The sequence below is a fragment of the Mollisia scopiformis genome (genome assembly GCF_001500285.1).
Source record: "Mollisia scopiformis unplaced genomic scaffold LY89scaffold_17, whole genome shotgun sequence".
Classification (NCBI taxonomy): Eukaryota; Fungi; Ascomycota; class Leotiomycetes; order Helotiales; family Mollisiaceae; genus Mollisia; species Mollisia scopiformis.
Window position 1 is genome coordinate 986411 of NW_017263597.1, and position 11415 is coordinate 997825.

Consider the following 11415-nt stretch of genomic DNA (forward strand, 5'->3'; position numbering starts at 1 on the left):
CTTAATTAAGCGATGTGGCTGGTCTACAGCTAATTAATTAATAAAATTCATGATTCTGATGCCCTGAACGCACGGACTTTTGTCCCCATGTTCGTAAGGAGTTCTCTCCACCACACTCTCTCTTTTCCTCTTCTTTCCTCCTTACTTTTAGATTCTAAGAATAAGAGGTTTCTTGATATATGCAATCCTGATTCCACCCTGTCACACTGCTAAAGTCTAAAAGTTGATAAAATGCATAGCGTTGCGAATCTGATATGCCTCATTTATCTTTACTGTCGCATGGCACCCGGTTGGAATATAATTTTCGATATTGCTGTGTGGAGTACTCTTTTGAGTTTGAAAATTCTCTAGCTCGTTTACCAAGTCAGCATATCTGAAGCTCGGTTTTATCCTCACGAAACGACCATGCGGCCAGCAAGAAAATAAGTATGGGCAGCTTGTTCCGGTGCCATTGACGTACATGACGTTGCTGAGCACTGGAGGTACGTGTAGATGCTCAGAGTTGCGATATTAAATACAGTAGCAAGAGCACTCACGAAACCAAATCTTACGGTACCATTGACAAGTATGAATAAATTTACGACAAAGACAATATACTGCATTTCCCGGCTCAAAGTAAGATCTTTAGGGGTGTGTCTTTTCAAAGCTGAATAGAAAAAGCGGAAATCACAGTGCGCATTCGCAATTATCATATTTATCGAGTTTCGATACGTGGTTCTCTATCTATTGCCATAGTAACCATGCAAAAATACAATCATGTTATAATATATTGGTTGAAGAACGCATTCCAGTCATCTTCGCTCCAATCTGTGGTATCCAAGCCTTCTCCGAAGGTCTGGCTGGGCGGATGTGGTGGCGGGTCTGACGGATAGTTATCTCCTGAAATTGTAATCTGCTCATTCTGGACTAGAGACTGACTTGGAAGAGAAGGTAGGGCAGTCTGAAGATGGTCTTCGAAAGTGTCAGAGTTTGAGGTCGTCGATTGTTGAGGATCAGCTGACGAATTGATGTGGTTCTGTTCTCCTGCTCTCGAACTTGTATTCTCGCCATCTTCCAAAATGCGTGCGAAGCTGTCTCCCTCCTCCGAATTCAAGGAGAAATAAGCAGAGTCTGTCGGGAAAGGGACAGCAGCTGTCGTATTCCGCATGGTTTGAGATGATTGCGATTGGACCAAGGTTGAGCCGGCTTCGGTTTCTGTAATGCCTTGAGAAGATTCGTAGACTGGCTGAGGACTATGTGCTTCAATCGTAGGTTCAGCAGTTCTGACCGCCACATTGGAGCCGAGTTCATCCCGACTGGGATTTGGGTCAAATGTAGCTCGGTATGTGTGATACAGCATGTTGAGCACTCCTGGGAGCAGGGTCACCGCCAAGTCTCGCATTCGTTCCTCGGTAGGATCTGGATCATCGTCTTCAGTCTCGACCAAGGCTCTTGACACAGCTAAAGGAAGCTCTGTGATGAGAAAAGCATTGTATTGTTCAATGAATGATCGATCTGGCAGCTCAGGGGTCTCCCAGTCTACGATTAATTAGCTCCACTTCATTGTGGCGGATTTGGAGTATCATAGTAATCAGAGAAGTTGAGACAGGCAACCTACAGGGCGACGGTAATGGAGCCCCGGGGAATATCAAACCATAGATATACTCCCATTTCTGTTCTTCGGTATGGCCTTGGAATAACCTCGTCCTAGGCTGAATGAGTTCTTTAAGCAATCTGTTGATACCATCTACTCCGCCTGGTAGACTTTGCACACGAATGAAGGCTTCATCGGCGTTTATATGGTCGTCCAGCTGGTTCTCATCATCAAATATTCCGTTGCATCGCTGACACTGATGGATGTAATGATATTTGTACAAGTGAGACCTACAGAAACCAATTAGCAAAACGAGAGTCATATCGAGCGAGAGGTTGCCCACTTGATTCGAGCAATGGTCGGTCGAGATGTCAAGGCACAAGGCCCCCAATCTCTGACGTTGTACTTGGATGGATCGTACTTGCGATACGGACAAGCAAAACCTAAGTCTACCGGGATGCAGGCGTCTCCATCTTCGAACGGACCTAGCATCAACTTCTTCGGTCTGTCTTCTTCCTCTTCCTCGTCCTCTGACGTCGAGACCCTTTTCCTCTTGTGGCTGTCCTGGCCGAGTCCTAACAATGACGAATTTTGAGTTCCAGATTTTGACTTCGATTTATTCGTGGTTTGTGTCTTTTTGGGTGCTGATTTGGATCTTTTCCCCGAGGTAGCTGAAGTTCCACATGTCGTGAATTGAAGTAACCATTCTCTTGCAAACACTGTCGACCAAAAGTTCTTCATGACTCGGTCCACCATGGCTTGTCTACGTGTCGATTCTGGTACTCGTCGCCTAATCCTGACGAATTTTTGCGTGTGGAGGTAACGTGGATAAATGATATCACAGATGTCTTCGAGCTCTTCACTCACATCAATCGATGTAGTATCTGTTAGTTTCGGCTCAGTTTTCTTGATTGACTTCTCGGATGAAACAGAAGGAGGGACAGAGCCATAGCCAGAGTCCATTGATGGTGTCGATTGTTGGTCAAAGGGGAGGGAAAGACCGAAGAAACCAAGGTTAGGTAGTAATCGGGAATCCCATCACAGGAATTCGACATCGCTATGCGCATGAACATGAACACTGGATATAGCTGTAGGATCTACAGAGTCGGACCTCAAAGGAGGCACAGATGGAGAAGCCAGTTTCTCTTCTCGATATCTTGCAAAGGTGGCGTCCTGGCATTCTTGAAGCAGATCCTCGAAACTCATTCCAAAAGGCTCCTTCATGGAAACATTTGGAGTTGCCTCTAGTGCGGAGCGCAATGATGTGGGAAGTTGGCTGCGTACATAAGATTCATAGTCGTCGAGTTCTCTGTCGGTATTCTCTAGTGTCAATTCTTCTTCTGAAGGTGGTTCAAAGTCTACCATTATCAGTAAAAGTTAAGTAGAAGAAAAGATTACCACTAACAAGGGCTGTTTGGCAGTGGCGCCGTAGGGAAAAGTATCCTATAAATGTTCATCCAGTTTTCCACCGCGCCACGGGCACCAGGCTTTCTCATCATCAATTGTTGCTGAATGTCACTCGTAATTCCATCTGATAATGGCGCTGAAGACAATTCGCAAATTGTGGCATCAAGCTGATGTGTCTCGAGCTGCTCCTTGTTGTCGAAAGTGATCTTGCATCGAGAGCATTGAAATACACAATGACTTCGGTAGAGATGCTGCCTGTACCCCGTGTTAGATCAATGTATTGTCTCATTGATGACCGGACAAACTCACTTAACTAGAGTAATAGAACGATATGGGTTGAGACTGCAGGTCTGCCAATCATGGACATTGTATTTGGCAGGATCTCTCTTCCGAAAAGGGCAAGCAAACAAGTCATCCCTGATTCTATTACTGGGAGTTTCTGACAGATTTGTGTACCCCTTGCGACCGTTGTCCCCCCCAGGTGGCCCATCTCCTGCCGCTGCACTCGCTATGGATACGGGATCTGTAATCGAGGATATGGAAGAGTTGTTATTATATTCCTGTTCGGGTAGTGACGAGCTGTCTGAGACAACATTTCCGTAAGAAACGAAATGATGTTTGTATTTCTTCCAGAATTCGCCAATTACGCGGTCGACGAGATAATGTTTCTGCTCTTCGAGACTGCCCTTGAGAACAGCATCTTCGATACTCGTAGGTATGTGGGATAGGACTTTCATATCTTGCCCCGTCACTATCGCCTCTGCTGGTGTAAAAGTAGCCCTTTTGGTAGCAAGTGACACTATACCGGGCTTGGAAGATGAAGAGACTGATGGAAGAAAGGGAGTCTCTACTGGGAATGCTGTGGATTGTTCGTAGAGATTTGAGTTGTCTTTCTCTGTCCTAGTATCGGCCAGATAGTAGTTGTTGTGCGGCATGATCTTGGAGTCGCCTGCAACTAAGCTTTTGACGATATCGCGGCAAGACTGGTCCCAACTCAAATTGAGATTTCCAAGTGACTTCACCATTTCTTCCAGACTGCAACGAAGACGTCTATACTCGCTCTCGCTTGGCTTTATGGAAGACTCGAATGTATGCCCACTTAGCAATCCCTGCATTCTTGTCATCAAGTTTCTTGACCCATCCTGACTTGTCACTATATTATCAACACCCCAAGATTCTTGGGTTCCATTTTCGAAGTGGTCGAGGAGCAGCATTCTGAATCGCTCAGGGGTAAGAATTGGTGCAATGGTGGTTTCGCCCTTGGAGTCCTGCGAATCAAACACAAGTCAGCAAACTTTTCAAAAGAGTGCATGCACTATATATAGCAAGAATGCATACCAAGGCTGTACTTGTCTAATAGTATTCTACTCAAAGAGCCAGAGTTGCCGCCTTGCGCGCTCGCGACCTGATAGCAGGCCCTTAGAATCTAGCTACACACTACGTGTGTTCTGGAAATCAAGGTGAAAATAGATGCACAAATCCAAGAAATTCCAATAATGCATACTTTGCTGATTTAGTCAAAGGAAACAAAGAGCTCAGTTCGAGTCGACTCGAACGTGGGAGTCGCGGCATTTCCAACCCTATGACGAATGTTCAGCTGGTGAGGCTGAAATCGATAAAGATTCGCACGACGGTGCGAAACTCACTGCACATCTATGATTCGTCGGTGCATAGTGGCACACGTGACAACACCTCAACTCTTATGTGGAGGCCAAGAAAGAGGAAATGCATGGTGTTGCGGAATGAATATGGATCAGATCTCTCTGGAAATTCTTGCAAGTGGATGTGCAGTTTGTGTCATTGAGCATTCGACATATATTCGCCATGGGTCCTGCGAGGTGCCAGTTCTCGACATGTACGGATCACCGACAACGGCTTTATTTCGAGACCACAGCGAATATTTGAAAGCATATATAGAACGACGCACCCGAGTCAATGTGCGATGGAAGATAATTTTCTAAGTTAATATATGTAAGTTGCCTCAACAAAATTCTTTCCCGAGTATTCACCAAGACTATCCATCGACAGAAACAACAAACCAAAATGCCCCAATCACAACACAGTCAACGCTCACTCTTCTCTCTAAGTACTTTTGTTACCACTACTAAGTATATAAGCCCCATCAAATCATCTCCCGCCTTGGCAATCTAACCTTAACTTGCAGGAAGACCCAGAAAAGACAACCTTCCGGCACCATGGAACAGTACATCTACGACACAGACAACATCCCAGATCATCTCATACAAGGAATCTCTCCCTTGAAAGACGAACGCATCTTGAAAGCTCAGAAAGCAATTGCGAAGGTGGACAAGGTTTTCAAGGAGTGCAATGATGTTGCGAATTGAGGAAAAGGAGTTTAGGTAGAAGAGGAAGAATGGACAATGACCCGGAGGAACAATTTCGTAAGCTCGATAAATCACTTTCTAAACCCCTTGAAAATGAAGAGAATGCATCAAAAACATTGAATGCAAATGAGGTGTTTTGTGATGTCACGTGGAAGCTACCATACTCACCCGTTAAACAGAGAGAATATAAGGAGAGGTGATCTCCCCTCCACTCTCCTCTCTATTATTTTCCTCACATCGTTCTGTTATATCCCCTCACGTGGTCTGAACTCTTCCAAAAGCTAAGCATCCATTGCTTTATAACCCTGTCACCCAACGTCACACACACACACACACACACACTCTCTCTCTCTCTCTCTCAAACACAACATAAAATCACAAAACACCCCTCCTTCAACCCCGCAACCCTCCTTTTTCAAAGCCAGCTCCGCAAACATCTCGTTGGGACCACCAAATTACTCTTATCCCTCTGATCTCTATCTCAAGGACCAGACATCCCATCTAAAACCCCAAACAAACAAACAATCACAACAAACAAACAACTTCCTTAAATTCATCCCAGCGATCGATCCACGCCCACCTCACCTCACCCCGAGAACTCACCAACTTCAAAACCTCAGTGTCTTTATATTATACCTATATCCCAGCATTTGAGATGGAACAACCTAAGAACTAATAAGCTTAGATGCCCGACTAAACAAACGTACCCCAAGGTTCTGTAATGACAAAATCCCAAAGATAGTTATCCGGTGGTTGGGGGCTGTAAAATTCCAACCTAGATAGTGAGCTAGTGAGCTAGTGAGCTAGTCTAGTCTCGAGTCCCAAGCGAGCGAGCCCCTATTTTAGCGAGGTGCTAAACTAGGTACATACCTAGGTAGCTAAACCTTTGATTTTGATCGTCGTATGCTGTGCTCACAACACCACAATATTTTCTCCCAACCAGAATGAATTTTTCGGCCACTGCATGGAAGATAGGTAGGTACACATCACGAGAAGCTAAATCATCAAGAAGAAGAAGAAGAAAAAGATGTTCTCAACGAGAAAAAAAAGGGTTTTATAACAATATCAACACAACATACAAGGTATCTCATCTCATCTCCCCCTCGACTTTCCCCGCTCCCGATTTACAACCACCACAAAAGAAACCCCTCCCCCCCCACGCATCCATCCATCCATCCACCAATCTACAAAATCTACACCCCCCATCACAATATTACAGCCCGCCTACGCATCAACAGCAGCCTCCTCCGTCCCCACCGGACTCGCCTTCCCCTCCACCACCTCCCTACTCACATCATGATGGTGATCATGCTCCCCCTCCCCATGCAGACTCGGCTCCTCGCCACTCAACTGCTCGAGCGTCTTACGCTTCGTCTCAGGGATACACAACGTCGTGAAGATACCCAGGAACATGAACAGGGCATAAATCTGCATAACGTGGTTCTGCCACGGCGAGGCGCCGGCCTTGGCGGACGCGCCGCGCGTGCGCAGGGGCGCGATGCCGGCTTGTGCGATGATGGAGCCGATTTTGCCCATTCCGGCGGAGAAGCCGTGCGAGGTGGAGCGGTAGCGGGTTGGGAAGCATTCGCCGGGGACGATGAAGGTTGTTGCGTTGGGGCCTGCGGGGGTTGGGTTAGTGGGGAGAAGGGAGGAGAGGAGGGGGACTTACCGAATTGGAAGAAGAATTGTACGAGCACGTACATGGCGAGATGGGCGTGTGGTTTCATGTGTTTGTAGTCGAAGCCCCAGACGATGAATAGGATGGTGAGAATGATGAATCCACCTAGTTGGATTGGTTTGCGACCAATGGTGTCGACGGTTGCGACTGTCATCCAGTAACCAGGGATGGCACCGGCGCAGATGAGGATACAGTTACCAGCAGCGACGTTGTACAGAATTTGGTAGACGTGGGGACCAGTTCCGTAGCCGATGGCAGTGAGCACAGTAGCGGTATTTAAAGAGAGACCATAGAAGGCGACATCGAGCAGGAACCATGAGCCTGCCGTACCAAAGAGAACCTTTCCATTCTTCCATTGTCCGTAGTAAGCGATGAAATCTCTGAAACTGGCCTTGGGGATAGCCATTGATTGCTCAGATTCGCGGAGAGCGGTAGCCTGAGCAACGGTGTCTGGGATACCTTCATGCTTTCCAGCAATATAGGCCTCAACATCATCCTTGGCCTTCTCAGTATCGCGAGCAACATCAAAGGTGTATCGAGGAGTCTCGGGGATGGTAAGACGATAGTAGAGGGCAATGCATGCAGGTACAGCGCCGAACCCTGGACAAGCTTTGTTAGTCTCGCGGCGCCAAGAAAGAGATCAACGGTCTTACCGATTAGTGCACGCCACATCTTGTCAACGGCCAAGGCACAGACACCGGTGCAAGTAGCTGCAGACTTTGCAGTAAGAAGAGACTCCTTGAATCCAAGGGTCAAGAAGAGCATGACCAAAGCACCAGTCATTTGGCCGAAACCTTGCATAGCAAAGACAGCACCCATCATAGCACCACGCCATTTAGTTGTGGCGAATCTGTCAAACTATTAGCGCTCCAATTGCATCTGATCCAGTGCTATCACTTACTCGGATGTGATGATACTTGAAAGAGGATAATCACCACCAATTCCTGTAAAGCCCTGATTAGCCCAGTAAAACACCAGTCACATCAATAAATACACTTACCAATACCCATAATAACACGCCAGAAGATAAGAAGTCCAATAATATCAGTTCCAGGCCCAGGTCCAGTAAGAGCCTGCGCCAAAGTCGCAACAATAATAACAATCAACTCAAGCCCATACATCCTCTTCCTCCCCACGATATCAGCCAGCGCTCCAAAGCCAAACTGTCCCACCACGGTACCAGCAGACGTAGCAACCTTAATCGCCGTATCTGACGGCGTGGGAAGAACACCCTTGGTCTTATTCGAGTATACATAACCGATCATGGTCGTGAGCAGCGAAACAGCAAAGATGTCGTACGAATCGGTGAAGAATCCTACCCCGGCCACCACGACGGCGCGCACATGGTACCATCCAAAAGGCGCCTTGTCGATCTCTGCGAGCGCGAGACGACGACGCTCGTTTGGGTCCTGGATGTGGGCGAAATCAACATAGGCGTTTTTGTATGCGGCATTGCCGCCTGCCATGGGATCGATTGAGGCCATGGCCTCTGCTTCTCGTCGAGTTACTGACTGACGGACAGACTGAAAGGAAGGGTGGTGGACGATTCAAAGTACGGTATGGTGAGGTGCAAAGGAGAGAGAGTAGTTGGCAACCTTAACCCATCACAAAAAGGAAAGCAGAGGAACGAGACGGGCGAACGACGACGGTGATAAAGGAGGGCTCCGAGCCATGGGCTGACCTGACCTGACCAGGGGGCTCCAAGTCACTCTGGACGAGTGCAGCAGCCTTGCATAGAATCCGCATTTGCGAGAGCACAGTGGCCAGTGGTGGCGCTCGTGCTTTTGGTGGTGGTGGTGCTAGGTTCATGAGCTTCTAGAGCCAGCTTGCGCAGACGAAAGAAGACGCTGGTGATTTGCTGATCCGGCTCTGGCAGATACACGTGGGCCAGGCGTTGGATATCAAGCTTCGAGAGCGCACTTGTTGCGGGGAATAAGCGTGGGATTCGGTGGAGGGATGGCTGATACAGTACTACGCTATCCGGGGGCCCTGCCGCTCGCTGGCAATCCCTGTGCTGCCCTGCCGTGGTACCCTGAAAAAGGCAAGTGCGAGGCCGACCGCCCCGCTCTGGTGCATGGTGATTCGTACCTAAAATACCAGCAGTGCGGGAGGGTCCAACCAGCGTGCGCAGAGCACCTTCAATCGCGTTTTATTGTTTTTCGGAAGGAGATTGGGGCACAGACGGGTGGTGTAAAAGTACTGTAGCTACTCCAACCCCCGTTTACCTCTGCAACAAAAAGCACATGTCTCGAGGGATAGGCTGGAGATATCCCGTGCATGCTCCGAGTATCGAACATCTCGGAGCCTTCTATCATTTTTTGGGATACTCCTTCCGAACGCCACAGAAGCGTGAACAGTTCAGACGGTCCTGCCGCCCACGTTGATTGATGCTCCTGTACGAACTACTGTATTAAGCTCACTGCGGACCCCTATCACACCATTGAAAGTCATTCTGCGCTGGTTCTGGAAATGCTGGCGAACACTTCTGGAAGATTGCCCGGATGAGTTGATACCCAGCTCCCGCTGCACGTTTTCTGCAGTTAAGAGGGGGATCGGGGGTGGAACCATGGGAAGGAAGACTTAACACCGAGGGGTCGATAGTAAGATTACTGCGCATGCGTACTTTAATTTCAGACACAACAGTCGCAGTGCAGCAATCAAGCACATGTCTGTCAGTCCATCGTCCAGAGTTGAGAGAGTTGCCGAAAGCTTCCAGGTAATAGTCCCGAGATAGTTTGAGCAACGTTTTGGTTATGGACCTGGGCAGAACAACATTCCAGGGCCCATGGATTGTGACTGCAACGTTCTCTTCACTGTTCACCGTTTGCCCAGGCTTCTGGCAGCGGATTCGATGAGCTAGCTGGTCGATGCTGATATACACGGTTCAGCCTCGGCGAACAGCCCTGTTACCCTGCGCCGCTCAGCTTGCGCAAAATACTTAGACGAATAAACCTACTGTACATACGCAACTCGACCATTCAGACGCTCTCGATAGCCGGCGATCTCTCATCTTGACGGACAGAATCCCTGGTTCGAGACGAGAGACCTGCGCAAGGGTTCTCCCATCACATCGGTCCGTCGACGACTGGACTGGACATGTCGCCAGATTAAGGTTGCCGTGAACGAGGGAGGGATGGAAGGAAAGAAAAAAAAAAACGAAATCTCAGACACTGGCGTTTAAATTGTCATCATCCCCGTTTGTTGTCTCGCATACCAATCACACCACACGCGACCGAGTTCACCAGATTACCTAGTTCCACGTCGCCCGAGACATACGGTACGACGGTTCATTCGAGATTCGAGCACGGTAGCCGGGGCCAGCGAAAAGTTTCCCTCCAGAGCTCGGGAGGTATTCAGCCCGAAGACATGCTTTTCAGGTGACACACGTGCAGAGTTCGCGAATGCTGTTGATCAAGACTTTTGGACAAGACCTTGGCATCAGATAGCAGATCCGAGTCATCCGTACAAGACATCTGTTTGGCTAAGCTTCATTGGCGCCAAGCGAGGCTTTTGATCACTGACATGATAGTAGAGAACCAAGATTGTGAAACATTTGAGCAAAACAAAGGAACGTGCAAGAGATAACGGGTCTGGTAGGTAGCGAGTCAATATTTGGCGGCAAAAAGATTTGGTGTGGCTTGGAGGGTGCGGAAGGTGACATGCGGAGGATGTTGGAGTGGTGGAGAGTGAGACGCCTCCCGCAACCGGATTTGGTGGCAAGCATGAATGCGAGACATTTAACGACTGCTCGTGTGTCCCATCGTGATGAAATGATTATACTTCCAAATGAGGAGAGAAAGATAGGCAAAGAACTATTTAGGTACAGTGATACACGTTCTTTTAAAACTATTCAAAAAAACGCCAGTCACAAAGAAGAAAATCTAAACTCATATTGGAACCCACATATCAATCCCCAAACCTCCACAAACCGAAAGGCGTTAACAGAAAATGCGGCTCCTTCGCCAAGAACGAGAAAACGGAAAGGAATGTTTCACAGGTAAAAGGAACATAAGCGGGAGGCAAGATAAGGGGCCGAAATTGTTTCGGTACAGGAAGGAAGGCTGCGAAGAAGGAAGGCAGCAAAGAAGGAATATTTCGCCGCTTCAAGTGCCTTCTGACTAGATTTAGATGGCTTGATGGGATTGAATGTTGGCTTTACGGGAGAGGGTATTCAGGTTTGTTAATGGTGTTCGGTGTGGGGTTGTTGTTGGACTACCTAGAGATTCAATAGGTAAGTAAGCTTTCGAGTATGGGATCGATGAGGTTCATTCCAGGGTCGAGATAATGAGGATTTTCGATTGCACCTTCACCTACTAAAGAGGATGGATTGATCACCCAATTGAGAAGATAATTGCCTCTCGTTTCTCTCAAAGAAGACATGTATGTAACTGACGGAAATGGAAAGGACTGGT

The 11415-nt window shown here is 47.8% G+C and overlaps 4 protein-coding genes across 4 annotated transcripts; 1 reads left to right on the forward strand and 3 right to left on the reverse strand.

The window, feature by feature from the left end:
* Nucleotides 1-710: 710 nt before the first annotated feature.
* LY89DRAFT_784428 (uncharacterized protein) lies at nucleotides 711-2864 on the reverse strand. The gene is made up of 3 exons (XM_018222785.1): nucleotides 1917-2864; nucleotides 1598-1863; nucleotides 711-1518 (listed from the first exon to the last, which is right to left on the reverse strand). The coding sequence occupies exons 1-3, from the start codon at nucleotides 2534-2536 to the stop codon at nucleotides 755-757; spliced, it is 1650 nt and encodes a 549-aa protein (XP_018068845.1). The 5' UTR covers nucleotides 2537-2864; the 3' UTR covers nucleotides 711-754.
* On the reverse strand, nucleotides 2612-4194 carry LY89DRAFT_736524 (uncharacterized protein; the record flags this gene model as incomplete). Its single annotated transcript, XM_018220130.1, has 3 exons — nucleotides 2612-2931; nucleotides 2979-3235; nucleotides 3290-4194. The coding sequence occupies 3 exons, from the start codon at nucleotides 4192-4194 to the stop codon at nucleotides 2612-2614; spliced, it is 1482 nt and encodes a 493-aa protein (XP_018068846.1).
* Nucleotides 4195-5023: 829 nt separating this feature from the next.
* LY89DRAFT_736525 (uncharacterized protein) lies at nucleotides 5024-5325 on the forward strand (the record flags this gene model as incomplete). Its single annotated transcript, XM_018220131.1, has 2 exons — nucleotides 5024-5088; nucleotides 5145-5325. The coding sequence occupies 2 exons, from the start codon at nucleotides 5024-5026 to the stop codon at nucleotides 5323-5325; spliced, it is 246 nt and encodes an 81-aa protein (XP_018068847.1).
* Nucleotides 5326-6549: 1224 nt separating this feature from the next.
* Nucleotides 6550-8469, reverse strand: LY89DRAFT_589837 (inorganic phosphate transporter 1-6 /Pi cotransporter; the record flags this gene model as incomplete). The annotated part of the gene is made up of 5 exons (XM_018209561.1): nucleotides 6550-6944; nucleotides 6995-7603; nucleotides 7657-7853; nucleotides 7905-7947; nucleotides 8004-8469. The coding sequence occupies 5 exons, from the start codon at nucleotides 8467-8469 to the stop codon at nucleotides 6550-6552; spliced, it is 1710 nt and encodes a 569-aa protein (XP_018068848.1).
* Between the last annotated feature and the right edge of the window lie 2946 nt (nucleotides 8470-11415).